This window comes from Nerophis lumbriciformis, linkage group LG10 (genome assembly GCF_033978685.3).
Source record: "Nerophis lumbriciformis linkage group LG10, RoL_Nlum_v2.1, whole genome shotgun sequence".
In the NCBI taxonomy this organism is placed as follows: domain Eukaryota; kingdom Metazoa; phylum Chordata; class Actinopteri; order Syngnathiformes; family Syngnathidae; genus Nerophis; species Nerophis lumbriciformis.
Window position 1 is genome coordinate 34,825,688 of NC_084557.2, and position 20,098 is coordinate 34,845,785.

Sequence of the window (20,098 nt, forward strand, 5' to 3'; positions counted from 1 at the left end):
CTGCAAGCCGACATTGAGCTGAAGTTCAGAGCTCATGGACAGTTCTGGAACTTACTCACAGAGGTAAAGTACCCCAACATCAGGAAATGTGCTACCTCCTTGACTGCATTATTCGGCTCCACTTATTTATGTGAGTCAGCCTTTTCCCACATGAAGATCATTAAGTCCAAGTACCATAACTGATGAACATTTGGAAGTGTACTTGAGGCTGGCTGTCAGCAGCTGCTGTCTGGACTATGCATCCCTGACTGATTCAATTCAGTGCAAGTCATCAGAGTAAACTCGGGTAATGACAAAAAATGTACATAGTTAATTGTGTTGTGTTGTGCAATATTGGCTCATGCGGTTATGCATGTACATCAACATACATTGTAGATATAAAGAATCCTCAATATATTTAGAAATAAATATATGTTTTGCATTTTTGTAGTAGGTACATCATTTTGACTTGATAATTTTATAAGTAGCTTGCATGCTGAAAAAGTGTGAGCACCCCTGATTCTTGTATTATCATTAAACACCTTTAATTTATTAACAATATTAACTATATGTGTTAAACATGCTTGCATTATCATTAAACACCTTTAACTTGTTAACAAAAACATATATTTCATAAATAAGTAAATATAAATTATATATATGAATGAGGTAGATCCCCACGACTTGATCAATTGAAAAGTAGCTCGCTTGCAGAAAAAGTGTGAGCACCCATGGCATAGAGCGTCATACTGACATAATGTTCACTGTAATATTGGCACAAATATTACGTCTCTAATGGCTATGCTGATGTTAAATAGCAACCACAATCAAGAAAAGATCTTGAATTGCGCTACATACATGATGCTACTACCAAGAATGTATCGGGATGGATGCAGGTCTAAAGCAAAGAAAGACCGGCGGGAGATTTTTTTCGGAGGAAGTAGCAGTGAAGTAGTAGAATGCCCCATATAGCAGGACTATTCAACTAAATTGTCTTAAGGCCGGGGGCTGGACTTCTCCCTTCACTAGTATTGTTATTTTGAAAACCAGCAGCCTCTCTAGTGAACATTAGTTTTTGATCTATTTCTTTTGTCAGAGTAACACATTTCAGAAAAATGTTTCCTGTTATACAAAACACAATTATCCAATGCTGTGGAATGCTGTCCTTTCAGGATGTTAAAATGATCTTCCGATGTGTTTACAGTGGTCCAAGTTCCTCTACACAACGTTAGCGCTCTAGTGTTTATAGGAATTTGTTGTAAAAATGGTTTGAATTGAACTCGAGAGGCATGTCTGGTGTGGTGTCATTTCCAGGCCGGGTTTAGCCCCTGTACCACCTGTTTATTTGCCCTAATATACAATATATGCAAGGTTAGTCAGTTGGCAAGTTCAATCTTTAATATGATTTATCGCTGCTGTATGTTAAAACTACACAACCAATTTACACTTTAAAGAGCGCAGAATCATGTGGACCAATAAAGTACCCATTACTTACAGTATTGTATGAATGTTGCTGTTATGGTCCACCTGCATTGGGCCATCTGGAAAAATGACTAGGGATGGTTTGATCTGATGCTCGGGAACGGTCCTTGACAGTCCACTAACGATACGGTCCAAATTTATCGAACAAAATGTAGGAAAACATTTTTAGGGATGTGAAACTCACATCTCACGGTTCGAATCGATTCTGACCATTAGATTCAGAATTGTTTCGTGGTTCAACACAAGGCTCAATTTAAATCGATTCCCTCAATACCTTATTTGGTTAAAAATTATAATAAAACCTTTTCAAAACAGACTAGAGGTCATAAACGCTTCTCTCGGCTGCTGATGATGACGTATACACTAGGGGTGTGGGAAAAAATCAATTCAAAATCGAATCGCGATTCTCACGTTGTGCGATTCAGAATCGATTCTCATTTTTAAAAAATCGATTTTTTCTTTAAAATGTATTTTTTTATTTTTTTATTTTTTTTTAATTAATCAATCCAACAAAACAATACACACCAATACCATAACAATGCAATCCAATTCCAAAACCAAACCTGACCCAGCAACACTCAGAACTGCAATAAACAGAGCAATTGAGAGGAGACACAAACACGACACAGAACAAAACAAAAGTAGTGAAACAAAAATGAATATTATCAACAACAGTATCAATATTAGTTACAATTTCAACATAGCAGTGATTAAAAATCCTTCATTGACATTATCATTAGACATTTATAAAAAAGAAAAAAAAAGAACAATAGTGTCGCAGTGGCTTACACTCGCATCGCCTCTTATAAGCTTGACAACACACTGTGTCCAATATTTTTACAAATATAAAATAAGTCATATTTTGGTTCATTTAATAGTTAAAACAAATTTACATTATTGCAATCAGTTGATAAAACATTGTCCTTTACAATTATAAAAGCTTTTTACAAAAATCTACTACTCTGCTTGCATGACAGCAGACTGGGGTAGATCCTGCTGAAATCCTATGTATTGAATGAATAGAGAATCCTTTTGAATCGGGAACATATCGTTTTTGAATCGAGAATCGCGTTGAATCGAAAAAAATCGATTTTGAATCGAATTGTGACCCCAAGAATCGATATTGAATCGAATCGTGGGACACCCAAAAATTTGAGCCCTAGTATACACCCAGGGACGCAAGGATGGCCTAAAAAATGTCCTTTTAAAAATAGATTCTTAAAAGAATTTCAACTTTTTTTAATCGATTTTTGAAAATTATAAATCAATTTACAATCGTAATTAAAAAAAAAAAATCGCAATTCAAACTTTAATTTTGTGAATTTTTTTGAGCACCCAACATGGCCGATCCAAAAGCCCAAACCATCACATTAATGGTCAAGATTGCACAACGTGCATTAAACAGAGATGCAGCGGCTGCAACTCGAAGAAGATAAACGTAAAACAGCTGAGTACAATTTGTGCGACACCACAAATTTGATAAAACATTTGCAAAAGTATCATGGTAGGAAGTATGCAGAGTTTTTACACACACCTATTGCTGAACTAAAGATAAGCCACAACAAGTCAGGAGTCCACTGGCAGTCACACCAACTACGTTTCTTTGTGGTCCTTCAACAATGTGGACCGTGGAGAGCAAAAGGGCTCTTCAGCACAGCCTCCATTTTTATCTATGAAAGCAGAATGACAGATGACATCTTTCTGAAGAATAATCAGCCCCTCATGTTGAAGTGATTGAATGTACTATTTTAGTGTCTTAAGAGGCCAGGTACAGTTTTCCATTGTATATTTTCAAGTGGGTATGCTATTTATGTCAAATTATTATTATTCAAGTTCTGGTTAACATTGCGACTCGTTTTGTGCCATTGATTTTTAGGCCACATTGAGTATCTCAATATACACACAAATTATAACTCACTGTCTTGTTCCCTATTCCCCTATTTGTTTTAAGACTTGGTTTAAATTTTTGCACACTTTATTTATTTTAGTGCAGGGTTTGCGGCAGTGGTTATTGCTCTAAAAGTGGAAGGGAAGCTCAGCTTCCCTTATTATGTCAAACAATTAAAGGCCTACTGAAATGCGATTTTCTTATTTAAACGGGGATAGCAGGTCCATTTTATGTGTCATACTTGATCATTTCGCGATATTGCCATATTTTTGCTGACAGGATTTAGTAGAGAACATTGACGATAAAGTTCGCAACTTTTGGTCGCTGATAAAAAAGCCTTGCCTGTACCGGAAGTAGCAGACGAGTAGCGTGACGTCACAGGTTGTGGAGCTCCTCACATCTGCACATTGTTTACAATCATGGCCACCAGCAGCGAGAGCGATTCGGACCGAGAAAGCGACGATTTCCCCATTAATTTGAGCGAGGATGAAAGATTCGTGGATGAGGAAAGTGAGAGTAAAGGACTAGAGGGCAGTGGGAGCGATTCAGACAGGGAAGATGTTGTGAGAGGCGGGTGGGACCTGATATTCAGCTGGGAATGACTAACACAGTAAATAAACACAAGACATATATATACTCTATTAGCCACAACACAACCAGGCTTATATCTAATATGCCACAAATTAATACCGCATAACAAACACCTCCCCCCTCCCGTCCATATAACCCGCCAATACAACTCAAACACCTGCACAACACACTCCATCCCACAGCCCAAAGTACCGTTCACCTCCCCAAAGTTCATACAGCACATATATTTCCCCAAAGTCCCCAAAGTTACATACGTGACATGCACATAGCGGCACGGACGTACGGGCAATCGATCAAATGTTTGGAAGCCGCAGCTGCATGTGTACTCACGGTACCGTGTCTGCGTATCCAACTCAAAGTCCTCCTGGTAAGAGTCTCTGTTGTCCCAGTTCTCCACAGGCCAATGGTAAAGCTTGACTGTCATCTTCCGGGAATGTAAACAATGAAACACCGGCTGTGTTTGTGTTGCTGCAGTCGGGCGCAATACACCTCTTCCCACCTACAGCTTTCTTCTTTGCTGTCTCCATTGTTCATTGAACAAATTGCAAAAGATTCACCAACACAGATGTCCAGAATACTGTGGAATTTTGCGATGAAAACAGACGACTTAATAGCTGGCCACCATGCTGTCCCAAAATGTCCTCTACAATCCGTGACGTCACGCGCTGACGTCATCATACCGAGACGTTTTCAGCAGGATATTTCGCGCGAAATTTAAAATTGCACTTTAGTAAGCCGTATTGGCATGTGTTGCAATGTTAAGATTTCATCATTGATATATAAATTATCAGACTGCGTGGTCGGTAGTAGTGGGTTTCAGTAGGCTTTTAAGTGGTTAAATATATACATTTGTGTTTACATTTATTCATTAAATATACGCTAGAATGTGTTCAACTCTTGTTTAGAATCAGCTACTTTCAGGACAGCTTCTCATTCATTGTCATACTTGCCAACCCTCCCGAATTTTCCGGAAGACTCCCGAATTTCAGTGCCTCTCCCGAAAATCTCCCGGGACAACCATTCTCCCGAATTACTCCCGATTTCCAGCCGGACAACAGGCACGCCCCCTCCAGGTCCGTGCAGACCTGAGTGAGGACAGCCTGTCGTCACGTCCGCTTGGCCAACCAAAAAGTAACCACAGAACACTATACCGTATAGTGTTCTGTGGTTACGTATAGTGTTCTGTGGTTACTTTTTGGTTGGCCAACGGTTTACGTTGTATTGCGCACCCTGACGGCAAGTGTGGGAGTCGGTTCTGAAGTATGAAGAGACGTAACTTCAACACCTCGCCTGGTTATTGACTCCAACCCAGAATATTACACTGCCCATACCTATGCTCCTTCAAAGGCTGTGCTACTGGCTGCAAAGCATTGCACTTTCAAATACAACAATGAGTAGAGAGGAGTGTTATGTGTGTGTATATGTGTAAATAAATGAACACTGAAATTCAAGTATTTATTTTATTTATATGTTTTTATATTATAAAATACATATATATAGCTAGAATTCACTGAAAGTCAAGTATTTATTTTATGTATATATATATATATATATATATATATATATAAATATATATATATATATATATATATATATATATATATATATACATACATATAAGAAATACTTGAATTTCAGTGAATTCTAGCTATAAATATACTCCTCCCCCCTTAACCCCGCCCACCTTACCCGCACACCCCCCACCCCCCCAAATCTCCCGAATTCGGAGGTCTCAAGGTTGGCAAGTATGTTCATTGCGGTAGCAGTCCAGTGCATTTTTCAACTTTCATTCCGTTGATCTGAGTTGATATGTAGAGTTTTACAATATTTTCCAGTGATGTTTTATTAGTAAAATATAGAATCTTTATATTTGTTATCTGTTATTGAAGACTCTACTTGTGTTTAGAAAGGAGCTGAAAAAAATCTGTGTCTTTAAAATTCTAATAAAAAACAGAAGAAAACGTATTCCATAACTTTGTCATGTCTTGGGCAATTTAATTTCTTTCTTTAGGAGAGCAAAATATTGTAGTTTGAACATGTTTTTATAAATGTCTGTATTAAGTCAAAAGTATAAGCATACAAATACTTTAGTAGTATAACAAGAATGGAGAAGAGGGTTGGCGTCTGTATTAGGAGACATACAACGTTGCAGTATGGAACATGAAAAAGTGATAATGAACCATCCTTTCTTTTTAGACATAGTGCATTCTAAAATGATAGTATAGTGCAGGGGTTCTTAACTTTTTTTGATCTCGGGGCCCAACTTTTCCACTACAGAGGGGCACAGGGCCTACTCAAATATTAACACTGAATTAGTAATTTTATGATTAATTTTAATCCAATACAATAATTATTTCTAACTTACTTACAGTTGAATAGTATAAACCTTGTCAAATGATATGAAACAATTTGTTAAAGCAGAACTGCACTTTTTGGGGAATTTTGCCTATCGTTCACAATTTTTGTGAGAGACAAGAAGACAAAAGGTTTTGGGTTTTTTTGCATTCTAATTTGTAATAATAGGTTTGTTGTAGGTGGCTAACAATGCAGGTAATGTGAGCAATCCTTCCTGCCTCTAACTCACTTTAAGAAATGCCAAAAATACAGTATTTAACCTGTATAATAACCAAGCTGTAACGACATTGTTATTGTATGAGCGAACACAGAGGAACTCGTTTTGTAGCGTAGTAACACATTGCCTTGCAACAGCATGCTGCAGCATTAGCCATGAGCTAGCTTTTACATCAGCAGCTGAATGGCTTTTAAAGTTAAAGTACCAATGATTGTCTCACACACACACTTGAGTTTGTAATGCACAACACAGTCTGTACTGACTGAAAAACATGAATAGTCATTACAGTGTCTGCAAAGTATTATTTCATATTTTGTTTCTACACAGCTAGCTCGATAGTGTATGTACTGTAGTTGTAATAACAAGCATGAAGTGCTGCATGTATCATGATCAATATTATAGTGAGTCACTCGATGGATAGGGGACATTTTTTACGGTTTAGTTTCGGTAAGCATTCCATTTATGTCGGTATAGCTTGGCTCCAAATTCCGCATTTGCAACGACAAACGTTTCAGCCTCTCTTCGTGCCCGCTTCTAAAAGCAGTAGTCCATCCTTCGTGTATACAGCTTCATAAAGATAAGATTGTGAATCCTCATTAGTCCAAAAATAGTCATCTTTGTTGTCTGTTACCAAGTCTGCCATGATTAGAACGCACTCGCTTTTGTATCCGGAAGTAGGGACACACATTTGTTGCCAGAAGTCAAGTGCGCTGCTATGGAAACGGAAATAAATGGGTTAAGGAAAGAAGTTCCAGTAATGCATAAAATGACCAAAATATGATAAATATTGTACATATTACATATTGTTATCAAGGTTATATATACTTGCAGCGTGTATATAAAATGTTGATGGAGGAATTTTAAGTTATTTTAAAGGGCTTTGAAAACTACAATGGTTACTACATTATCCATCCATTCATCCATTTTCTACCGCTTGTCCCTTTTTGGGTTCGCAAGGGGTGCTGGGGCCTATCTCAGCTGCATTTGGGCGGAAGTCGGGGTACACCCTGGACAAGTCGCCACCTCATCGCAGGGCCAACACAGATAGACAGACAACATTCACACTCACATTCACACACTTGGGCCAATTTAGTGTTGCCAATCAACCTATCCCCTACATATAACTACATTATCATCTTTTTAAAATCCTAAAAAAATAAAGATGTGTGATCTTGTCTCTCATAATGACTGTGAAAATCCAAAAAAGTGCAGTTCCCCTTTAAACACAAAGATTAATATTTCTTTAACACATAATCCTTAGGCTTAAGTCAGGCTGATTACAAAAATAAGTACTAACCAAATATACTGCATAAGAAAAGACTCTAAAATGAAAGAAAAAATGTACAAACAATTACGCAGTCTTAAAATAAATTATAAATAAACTAATAATGAATAATAATGATAATAATAATATATGCTTCTTAAATAAACTGTCAAAAAAATTTACGTGCAAATGAAAATACCGCTTCACCACTTTATTCATTATTTTTACGCTTAAGAAAATTATTTAAAGCTCCAGACTTCTGTTTGTTTGAGATTGTCATGACTGGCATAAGTGGTGGAAAAGTGTATTACAACTGAGTACCACAATGGGCCCTGGCCCTATGGTTATGAAACACTGGTTTAGTGTATGTATTTAATGTGGATACATTTAGCTAGATACACTTGTAATTTGATAAATACTAAATGGTCGCTTAATGTTTTATAGTAGATTTATGTGTGCATTGTTACATTGGTTAATGGTTTATTGATGATTAACGGCTGCACAATATTTCCACAGGCAGGATTTGGACCAAGAAGAGAAATCTCGTTTTGGAGAGCTGTGCAGCGGCGAAAACGGGAAAGGCAGAGAGTGGTTTGCTAAATTTGTCAGTGCACAGGTGAACTATATAATTATGATGAATAATACTTGTTGTATTGTGCGTTGTGTATGATGACTGACTAAAATACTATTACTGCTACAAACCGCCTTCTCACATAGTTTTCCCTGCTTTGTCTCAGCGCTGCCAATCTAAATGTGTGAGTGAAGGCACCTTCTACAGACTGGTCCAGTCTTTTGCTGTCGTATTGTTTGAGTACGTTTCATTACATTTATTTCTATGTGTACCATTTTTAGCACTGGGAATATTTGAATAAAACACATGAATCAACAAAACAAAGAAACATGGATGCAACATTATTGCTGTGGTTAAATTGTTATTTTGGGTCTGTTTGTTTTCAGATGTCACCAAATGGATGACTACAGCCCAGCCAAAAACCTAATGACTATGTGCTTTACATACTACTATATAGGTAAATGCTTCAGTTGTTTGATTTTCCAGTGAATCCTCACTTTAAAGTAAAAATAATTGAATAAAAATGTTCAATTACAGGTATTCTATTAGTATTAATCATCCTTTTTAAATCATTTATTTTTTATAGGAAAGTCCCAGCCGTCTCCTGCAGAGCTCTTTGACCGTGGTGGTCCACCTGCTGGTCAGGACTCGTACCTAAACAAGGCCAACTCCTGGCTGTCTGATAAGAAAGACGCTGCTGAGCGACTCCTCAAAAACTCATCGAAGACTGACGTCAAAGGCTTTTTTGGAGGCCTTGAAAGCAAGTTGAGAAACTCAGTGACTCCGAAGACCGAGTGAGCAAATGCATTTTCTTCTTTAAGTCTATTGCATGAACTTATTGTTTGATATCTAATGTGTCCTTTCTTGGCTGCATCCATTCTAGGGATGGTGAAAGTCAATTTAAGACAAAATCTAATTTATCAGGTAAAGGCCATAACGCGTACGTTGTCTATTTCATTAAAGGATTTCTTTCTTCCTGCTCCATTGATCATTATTTCAACATGACATTTGACAACACATAACAAATACAATATTCTCATCTTAGTGTCTGAGGTTCCAGAGGAAACCAAAGGAGAAAAGGTGTACTTGTACACCCACCTGAAGCAGCAACCCATCTGGTATTTATTGTCCTTAAACCATGTTTAGCAGATGTATTATTTTCGCAACGTGTGTATATATTTCTGTCTGTAGATATTGATGGTTTTGATCCTGCTATTACTATTCAAAGCCCTTGACTTGCAATTTTTCAACAAAACGCTGGGGGCAGTGTTTGTTTTTTTGAGCAACCACAACTCTCGTTAAGTAGCTATTTAGCGTTCTGTGTTGTAGGAGTTAACAATTTCAAAACCCAAAACCAGTGAAGTTGGCACGTTGTGTAATTCGTAAATAAAAACAGAATGCGATGATTTGCAAATCCTTTTCAATTTATATTCAATTGAAGACAAGATATTTTATGTTCGAACTGAGAAATATATTTTTTTTTGCAAATAATCATTAACTTAGAATTTAATGGCAGCAACATGTTGCAAAAAAGTTGGCACAAGGGCATTTTTACCACTGTGTTAATGGCCTTTGCTTTAAACAACACTCAGTAAACGCTTGGGAACTGAGGAGACCAATTTTTTAAGCTTTTTAGGTGGAATTATTTCCCATTCTTGCTTGATGTACAGCTTAAGTTGTTCAACAGTCTGGGGTCTTCGTTGTCGTATTTTAGGCTTCATAATGTGCCACACATTTTCAATGGGAGACAGGTCTGGACTACGGCATGCCAGTCTAGTACCCGCACTCTTTTTATTACAAAGCCACGCTGTTGTAACACGTAGCTTGGCATTGTCTTGCTGAAATAAGCAGGGGCGTCCATGATAACATTGCTTGGATGGCAACATATGTTGCTCCAAAACCTGTATGTACCTTTCAGCATAAATGGTGCCTTCACAGATGATATTTGCAAAAAATAACAACGTTTTCCAGTTCGAACATTAAGTATCTTGTCTTTGCCGTCTATTCAATTGAATATAGGTTGAAAAGGATTAGCAAATCATCGCATTTTGTTTTTATTTACGATTTGGGGTTTGAACATCCACTGAGATTATTGTTGGAACTGCAACTAATCGATGTGGAACACCAGCCACTTTTATTGTACAGTAGATTCCAACAATTCGCTGGAGTTACGGTCTCTGACCATCCACTAAAAGCGAAAATCAGACAATTTGACACATGATTCACTCTTACACCTCCAAATCACCCTGCTACCTTTATTTATGTAGTGACAGAAGTTAACAAGCTAAGTGCACACACCACGTGTAGGCCCCAAGTATGACTCACATTCCTATTAACATTTTTTAAATGATAAAATGTACTGTATAGGTACTCACCACTAATGCATGAAATTGATGGTGGATAGGGCTGTGGGCGGGGGGGGGGATTGACTACAGCAGCCCGTGCCACAGCTAGCAAGTAGCAACAATGGCTCGCCACACACAGCTGTGCCACCTAACACAATGTCATGGCTCCGTCATCCACATTGCTTGCCTGTTTATGTCAGGGTGTGTTGGTGACGAACTCCAAGATGCAGAGATGACGGCAGGCATTGAGCGAGAAAACATGATTTAATACTATAGCAAAAAAACAAACAAAAGGGAACAAACAAAAGGCGCGCACAAGGCGTAGAACAAACTTGGCTATAAACTAAAATAGCACAGAGGCTAACTGTGGACAAGAAACAAAAACACTTACTGTGACACGAAGGAACTAGGACATGAACAGAGTGAAACAAAAGTAGACAGAGCTACAACGACAAGTATTAAGACAGGTAGTGGTGACAATGACAATGACAATAATCCAGCAGTGACTGGAGGGTAGGGCAGGTATAAATAGCAGCTGGCTGATTGACACCAGGTGTGGCCAGGTGCCAATCAGCCACAGCTGAGCGGACACAGCACTCAGGGAGACAAACAGGAAACAGAACCAAAACAAGAGCGCTGACAGGAAATACTACACACAGAGGAAAAACTAAAACACAACCAAACTGTCAAGGGCAAGCCTGACAGTAGCCCCCCTTCCCAAAACGGATACCAGACGTTCTAGAAAATCCCCCCACCGCCCCCCCCCCAAAAAAAGTCCAAAGTCACGGAAGGGTGGAGGGAGGACAAGAAGGTGGGCCACCAGGCCAAGTGTCCCCGCAACCAGCGGGGAAGAGTTAGGTGGCGACGGCGAGTTGAACGCCGCCGCAATTGGCGAGGCGGCTCGTCCGCCGGTGTGGGAGTACCCACCGAAGACGATGGTGGCGCCCTCTGCTGGCCCACCGGAGACGATGATGGTGGCGCCCTCTGCTGGCCCACCGGAGAGGATGATGGTGGCGCCCTCTGCTGGCCCACCGGAGAGAATGATGGTGGCGCCCTCTGCTGCTGGCCCACCGGAGACGAGGATGGTGGCGCCCTCTGTTGCTGGCCCACCAGAGACGAGGATGGTGGCGCCCTCTGCTGCTGGCCCACCGGAGACGAGGATGGTGGCGCCCTCTGCTGCTGGCCCACCGGAGACGAGGATGGTGGCGCCCTCTGCTGCTGGCCCACCGGAGACGAGGATGGTGGCGCCCTCCGCTGCTGGCCCACCAGAGACGATGGTGGCGCCCTCTGCTGCTGGCCCACCGGAGACGATGGTGGCGCCGTCTGTTTCAGACCCACCGGAGATGATGGCGGCGTCTGTTTCAGACCCACCGGACTGCATGGTGGCGGCGTCTGTTTCAGACCCACCGGACTGCATGGTGGCGGCGTCTGTTTCAGACCCACCGGACTGCATGGTGGCGGCGTCTGCTGGCCCACCGGAGTGCATGGTGGCATCTGTTGCAGACCCACTGGGGTGGGAAGTAGCTGTGCCTCCCCAGCTGCACAGCTACTCATAGCCCCCCCCCTGGGGACGGATCCCAGACGTCACCAGATAGGCCCACAGACGACAGGGGTGGGTGGGAGAGGGCTTGGAATGAGGCCGAACTTTTCTTTAATTTAGCCATTAATTCCTAAGCCTTGTTAAGCCTCTCCGCCATGGACATCTCTGCGAGGTTCGAATTTGGCTGGATTATTATGTCAGGGTGTGTTGGTGACGAACCCCAAGATGCAGAGATGACGGCAGGCATTGAGCGAGAAAACATGATTTAATACTATAGCAAAAAAAAAAAAAAAAGGGAACAAACAAAAGGCGCGCACAAGGCGGAGAACAAACTTGGCTATAAACTAAAATAGCACAGAGGCTAACTGTGGACAAGAAACAAAAACACTTACTGTGACACGAAGGAACTAGGATATGAGCAGAGTGAAACAAAAGTAGACAGAGCTACAACGACAAGTATTAAGACAGGTAGTGGTGACAATGACAATGACAATAATCCAGCAGTGACTTTAGGGTAGGGCAGGTATAAATAGCAGCTGGCTGATTGACACCAGGTGTGGCCAAGTGCCAATCAGCCACAGCTGAGGGGACACAGCACTCAGGGAGACAAACAGGAAACAGAACCAAAACAAGAGCGCTGACAGGAAATACTACACACAGAGGAAAAACTAAAACACAACCAAACTGTCAGGGGCAAGCCTGACAGTTTAGTTCCAGTTATGTTCACCTCGTTGCTAGTTTTAAGGCCAGATTTTGGGACATAGTGTTGTGCAGCAACACACACAACAAGCATCCGCCATCTCGGACTGACAAGCACGTTATTACAGTGTATGGAGCTACTTAATGTATGCTGCAACAACAACAAAACAGTTTATGATGTATTACATATTTTTATTTATTATCGGCTTAGAGTGAATGAGATGTGTTTAGTGTAAAAAAAACTGCTGATTTTTGAAGGGAAAAAAGTCTCACTTTTTTTTTTATAAATCGGGAATATGCGGGGATTTACTGTACATGTTACTCTAAAACTGCTCATATTTATATCATAATCATATAACTCAGTCTACTCATACCGTATTGTATATGTATATATATAAAAACCCCGTTTCCATATGAGTTGGGAAATTGGGTTGGATGTAAATATAAACGGAATACAATGATTTGCAAATCTTTTTCAACCCATATTCAATTGAATGCACTACAAAGACAAGATATTTGATGATCAAACTCATAAACTTTTTTTTTTTTTGCAAATAATAATTAACTTGGAATTTAATTTCTGCAACATGTGCCAAAGTAGTTGGGAAAGGGCATGTTCACCACTGTGTTACATGGCCTTTTTCTTTTTAACAACACTCAGTAAACGTTTGGGAACTGAGGAGACACATTTTTTAAGCTCCTCAGGTGGAATTATTTCCCATTCTTGCTTGATGTACAGCTTAAGTTGTTCAACAGTCCGGGGTCTCTGTGGACTCGTCAGACCACAGAACACTTTTTCACTTTGTATCAGTCCATCTTCGATGAGCTCAGGCCCAGCGAAGCCGACGGCGTTTCTGGGTGTTTTCGCCTTGCATAGGAGAGTTTTAACTTGCACTTACAGATGTAGCGACCAACTGTAGTTACTGACAGTGGGTTTCTGAAGTGTTCCTGAGCCCATGTGGTGATATCCTTTACACACTGATGTCGCTTGTTGATGCAGTACAGCCTGAGGGATCGAAGCTGCTTACGTGCAGTGATTTCTCCAGATTCTCTGAACCCTTTGATGATATTACGGACCGTAGATGGTGAAATCCCTAAATTCCTTGAAATAGCTGGTTGAGAAAGGTTTTTCTTAAACTGTTCAACAATTTGCTCACGCATTTGTTGACAAAGTGGTGACCCTCGCCCCATCCTTGTTTGTGAATGACTGAGCATTTCATGGAATCTACTTTTATACCCAATCATGGCACCCAGCTGTTCCCAATTAGCCTGTTCACCTGTGGGATTCTCCAAATAAGTGTTTGATGAGCATTTCTCAACTTTATCAGTATTTATTGCCACCTTTCCCAACTTCTTTGTCACGTGTTACTGGCATCAAATTCTAAAGTTAATGATTATTTGCAAAAAAAAAATGTTTATCAGTTTGAACATCAAATATGTTGTCTTTGTAACATCCATCCATCCATTTTCTACCGCTTATTCCCTTTTTGGGGTCGCGGGGGGCGCTGGACCTATCTCAGCTACAATCGGGCGGAAGGCGGGGTAGTCTTTGTAACATATTCAACTGAATATGGTTTGAAAATGATTTGCAAATCATTGTATTCCGTTTATATTTACATCTAACACAATTTCCCAACTCATATGGAAACAGGGTTTGTATATATATATATATATATATATATATATGTATATATATATATATATATATATATTTATATATATATATATATATATATATAAAAATATATACAAACACACACACAGTCGGGACCACGGCCAAATTTTTTCAACCCGATGAGGCCCCCGTGTTAAAAAGTTTGGGGACTCCTGGTCTATATGGTGGTACTTGGAGAAAAAAGTTTCAGAACCACTGTCCTAATTGTTGCAGAAAACCTGGCCCTAAGAAAAGTAAAAAAATATATATTACAAATACCGATCGAAACACTTGTTTGACTCATGTGTTTCATATTTGTTTGACCTGTCAGGCACACATTGCGATTCTGGAATGCTGCATTCTTTGATGCAGTTCATTGCGAGAGGAACAAAAGGTCACCAACTACAAGGTGAGTCTAGAATTCTTGTTCTAGGAATCCATTGGGCACCTGTGGAACAAATGACCTTATTGTTGATCGTGGTTCCTCAAATAATCTAACATTGAATGTTTTGTAAAAAATATTAGAACAATTTAATACACAGGCGTGCGCTTTAATGTGTGGGGGCGAAGTTTTTTCTTCTTTCTTCGGTTGCCTCTCTTTCTGCATGTCGACTTTAACCCTTTGTTTTCTTGTGCTGCATAGCAGGGGAACGCAAGATGAAGACAAAGATAAAAGGTCTGTCTTCCCTTTTGTCTGCTGCCCTCAAATCAACCTAGGGAAAAAGAAGGGCAAGAGGTTTAAAAAAAAAAAAAACCTGCTTCTGTCGTGGTTGTCTTGTGTTGCAGCATGGCTAGCTGTGATTTCTAACTATTTTTTTTAATTAAAGGATTTTTGGTTGATTTAACCCACGGGTGTCCAAAAGCACCACCTGATTTTGAGTAGCTCACCAAATGTTCAAAGAACATTTGCTGCAACTTTAATATTTTTAAACTGTTCATTATGCCTCTATTTAATGACAAATTACCACAAAATATGAAAAAGACCATAACCTGTTTGAGTAGGGATCTGCTTTGTAGAAGTACATTTGAAATGTTGCCAGTCATGTAAATAAAACACAAATAGTTCACCTCGTCCTTTTTGTCAGTGTAGCTCTTATATAGTGATGAAAATTGGAGGTCCCTGATTTGTGTTTTCAGAGCTTTTTTTTGTGGAATGGTGTTGATTTGCACAGAGCTTACTTTTTTTTTTTACTACTATAAATTAGATTAGATTAGTAAAGTGAGCTTTCGTCCAATAATTTCAAAGTGTCTTTATTTTAAATATAAATAGTTGTTGTAGATTTTGATGAATACCATTTGTCTCTGTGGCTTATTTGTTATCATTTTAAGGGAGAGCAATGCATTTTTATCTTCTACCATGTACACTATATTGCCAAAAGTATTTGGCAACCTGCCTTGACTCACATATGAACTTGCAGTGCCATCCCATTCCTAATCCATAGGGTTCAATATGATGTCGGTCCACCTTTTGCAGCTATTACAGCTTCAACTCTTCTGGGAAGGCTGTCCACAAGTAGGGATGTGTTTATAGGAATTTTCGACCATTCTTCCAAAGGCGCATTGGTGAGGTCACACACTGATGTTGGTGGAGAAGGCCTGGCTCTCAGTCGCCGTTCTAATTCATCCCAAAGGTGTTCTATCGGGTTCAGGTCAGGACTCTGTGCAGTCCAGTCAAATTCATCCACACCAGACTCTGTCATCCATGTCTTTATGGACCTTGCTTTGTGCACTGGTGCACAGTCATGTTGGAAGAGGAAAGGGCTCGCTCCAAACTGTTCCCACAAGGTTGGGAGCATGGAATTGTCCAAAAGGTTTTGGTATCCTGGAGCATTCAAAGTTCCTTTAACTGGAACTAAGGGGCCAAGCCCAACTCCTGAAAAACAACCTCACACCCTAATTTCTCCTGCACCAAATTTCACACTCGGCACAATGCAGTCCGAAATGTAGCGTTCTCCTGGCAACCTCCAAACCTAGACTCGTCTATCAGATTGCCAGATGGAAAAGCGTGATTCATCACTCTAGAGAACGCGTCTTCACTGCTCTAAAGTCCAGTGGCAACGTGCTTTACACCACTGCATCCGACGCTTTGCATTGGACTTGGTGATGTATGGCTTAGATGCAGCTGCTCGGCCATTGAAACCCATTCCATTAAGCTCTCTACGTACTGTACGTGGGTTAATTGGAAGGCCACATGAAGTTTGGAGCTCTGTAGCAACTGACAGTACAAAGACTTTCTGCCCAATGCACTTCAGCATCCACTGACCCCTTTCTGTCAGTTTACGTGGCCTACCACTTTGTGGCTGAGTTGCTGTTGTTCCCAAATTCTTCCATTTTCTTATAATAAAGCCCACAGTTGACTTTGGAATATTTAGGAGCGAGGACATTTCACGACTGGATTTGTTGCACAGGTGGCATCCTATGACAGTTCTATGTTGGAAATCACTGAGCTGAGAGCGGCCCATTCTTTCACAAATGTTTGTGGAAACAGTCTTCATGCCTAAGTGCTTGATTTTATACACCTGTGGCTGGGCCAAGTGATTAGGACACCTGATTCTCATCATTTGGATGGGTGGCCAAATACTTTTGGCAATATAGTGTATATTGGTTTCAATGCGAGAGAGGTTGAGGCAGTGTCAGTGCCTTTAATCCAGTGGTTTGCAATCTGTGGCTCTTTTATCCCTGTGTTGTGCCTCCAGCTAGTTTATGCTTCTGTTTACTGCCGTCACAACTCTGTCCTTGGAGGCACTGTCATGAGTCATTCAAAGTTCTGCACGAGCCATTCAATACTATGGGAGCAGTGTTTTCTGGTGAGAAACCATGACTCTTTACTTGTCATGATGTAGCTTGTTTGCTTCCTTTGTTGCCAATAAACAATTGTAACTAGAGAGGGGTTGAGTGTTATTGGAACTGATGCTGTGTTACAATACTTGAATTGCAAACAAAGAAGGCATTTTTGCAAAGGTGGGCAGTATGCCTCATGATTGAATCACATCAACAAAGGATAGGTACTAAAAGACAACCAATTACAGCCTTTGCCACGCCGCTGCCATGCAAGGTTAGACTGTATTTTAGGCTTAAGTCACGCTCCACAAGGGGATTTGTAAGGGGACGACAGAGCTTGCCTTGATACAGCAGCATAAACAAATTACAGATAGAAAAGAGCAAAAGTACAGTAGCATGGAAATACCTAGTAAAGGAGAAACATGGAAGAAAATGAGATGTGTGACAACCAGTGTTAGGCATAATGTTGTGTTACTAACACACACACAACTTTAACTACCCCTGGGAAATATTTAACAACAATTCAATGAAATGATAATCATGTAATCCCACAATACCCTATTTGTGGACAAGGAGAGATGCAGCCACCAAAGTACATTTAATCCCTGTATGAACTAGGGTTCTACGGTATACCTGTACGAATATAGTACCGTGATACTAATTAATCATATTCTGTACTATATCGCCTCTGAAAAGTACCGGTCCGCCACCCCCCCTGCGACCCCTGTCGTCGTCACCTTGTGTCATTGCTGGTTTACGGGCAGACGAGCATGTTTGGCAGCGCATAATCACAGAGTACTTACAAGCAGACACAGTGTGTAGACAGAAAGGGGAGAACAGACGCATTTCGGCTTAAAAACTAACGATAAAGGTGAAGTTATAACACTGAAACGGCCACCAGAAGAGGTGCTTTAAGACATGGCTAGCTACCTAGCTAGCAGCTAACGTCCAGCCGCAGTCGGCAGTGTTTTAGCTACTTCTAAATCACTAATCCTCGCCTCCATAGCAACAAATAAAGTGAGTTTCTTACAAGTATCATCCCTGCAGGACGATGAATAGCTAAACATGCTTCACTACACACCGTAGCTCACCGGCGTCAAAATGTAAACAAACGCCATGGGTGGATCTACACCTGACATCCACTGTAATGATACCAAGTACTGGAGCGTATCTATTCGATACTACTATGATTACGTCAATATTTTTTGGCATCACAGCATCTTCTTTTGTTTTTTTAAAATGTATATCATGTTTATAAACTCAGGAAATATGTCCCTGGACACATGACCAATGTATGATCCTGTAACTACTTGGTATCGGATTGATACCCTGTAAAGCATCCAAACAACAAAATAATAAATGACTATTACATTATAACAGAAGTGTAGATAGAACATGTTAAAAGTGAAAGTAAGCTGATATTAACAGTAAATGAACAAGTAGATTAATAATTCATTTTCTACCACTTGTCCTTAATAATGTTGACGAAATGATAGAACGGAAAATGACACAATATGTTACTGCATACGTCAGCAGGTAAATTAGGAGTCTTTGTTTGCTTACTTACTAATAAAAGACAAATTGTCTTGTATGTTCACTATTTTATTTAAGGACAAACTTGCAATAAGAAACATATGTTTAATGTACCCTAAGATTTTTGGTTAAAATAAAGCCAATAGGGCAATTTTTTGTGGTCGCCTTTATTTAGAAAAGTATCGAAAAGTGCCGAAAAGTATCAAAATAATTTTGGTACCGGTACTAAAATATTGGTATCGGGACAACACTAGTATAAACTTTAATTCATTACTTTTCAAAGTAGTTTACCTAACAGTGGTGACAACACAACAGGTCATAAAACAAAGATCCAGAATAGCAACATGAAAATACGGTGGGGAAAAAAGAACAAGACAGGAACGTGACCATACGTTAAATGAAACTGTTAATGTAGCAGTAACTTCCATATAGTGATCAAATACGTATTGTGGCTCCAAGCGGGTTTTGATATAGTAGAAACCGTCCCAAAAGGCTCTTTTGGTGCAAAAAGGTTGCCGACCCCTGCTCTAGTCTAAATATCCTTACAATCACATTGCATGCTATGTGTGAGAGTTTCTGCACCCATATTGTAAATTAGCCAGAGATCGCTCTTGGCAAAGAAGATGCACATGTGCCGGTAAATAAATTTACATTCAGGAACAGCTGAGACATTGTTTTGCAACTGAATCCACAGGGCCACTGCACCAGCAAAGAGTCTGACTATGAGACTAAGGATCTCAACTCGGTGCTTAAGGGTACCTTTGACCAGTGTTTTTCAACCACTGTGCCATGGCAAACTAGTGTGCCGTGAGATACAGTCTGGTGTGCTGCGGTAGATGTTCTAATTTCACCTATTTGGGTTAAAAATGTTTTTTGCAAACCAGTAATTATAGTCTGCAAATGATGTGTTGTTGTTGAGTGTTGGTGCTGTCTAGAGCTCGGCAGAGTAACCGTGTAATACTCTTCCATGTCAGTAGGTGGCAGCCGGTAGCTAATTGTTTTGTAGATGTCGGAAACAGCGGTAGGCAGTGTGCAGGTAAAAAGGTGTCTAATGCTTAAACCAAAAATAAACAAAAGGTGAGTGCCCCTAAGAAAAGGCATTGAAGCTTAGGGATGGCAATGCAGAACGAAACTAAAACTGAACTGGCTACAAAGTAAACAAAAACACAATGCTGGACGACAGCAAAGACTTACTGTGG

At 40.0% G+C, this 20,098-nt stretch overlaps 1 protein-coding gene across 3 annotated transcripts in view; it reads left to right on the top strand.

The window, feature by feature from the left end:
- The window catches only part of kiaa0513 (KIAA0513 ortholog), a 61,841-nt gene that overhangs the window by 22,698 nt on the left and 19,045 nt on the right, over window positions 1-20,098 (top strand). Inside the window, exons 3-10 of one of the 3 annotated variants that reach the window (XM_061969761.2) lie at window positions 8,293-8,392; window positions 8,514-8,587; window positions 8,734-8,804; window positions 8,934-9,141; window positions 9,231-9,271; window positions 9,393-9,465; window positions 14,917-14,994; window positions 15,229-15,261. In XM_061969761.2, coding sequence (XP_061825745.2) covers window positions 8,293-8,392; window positions 8,514-8,587; window positions 8,734-8,804; window positions 8,934-9,141; window positions 9,231-9,271; window positions 9,393-9,465; window positions 14,917-14,994; window positions 15,229-15,261 — 678 coding nt within the window. The remainder of the gene's footprint in view (window positions 1-8,292; window positions 8,393-8,513; window positions 8,588-8,733; window positions 8,805-8,933; window positions 9,142-9,230; window positions 9,272-9,392; window positions 9,466-14,916; window positions 14,995-15,228; window positions 15,262-20,098) is intronic. The other 2 variants (XM_061969762.2, XM_061969763.2) reach the window with 2 other exon arrangements.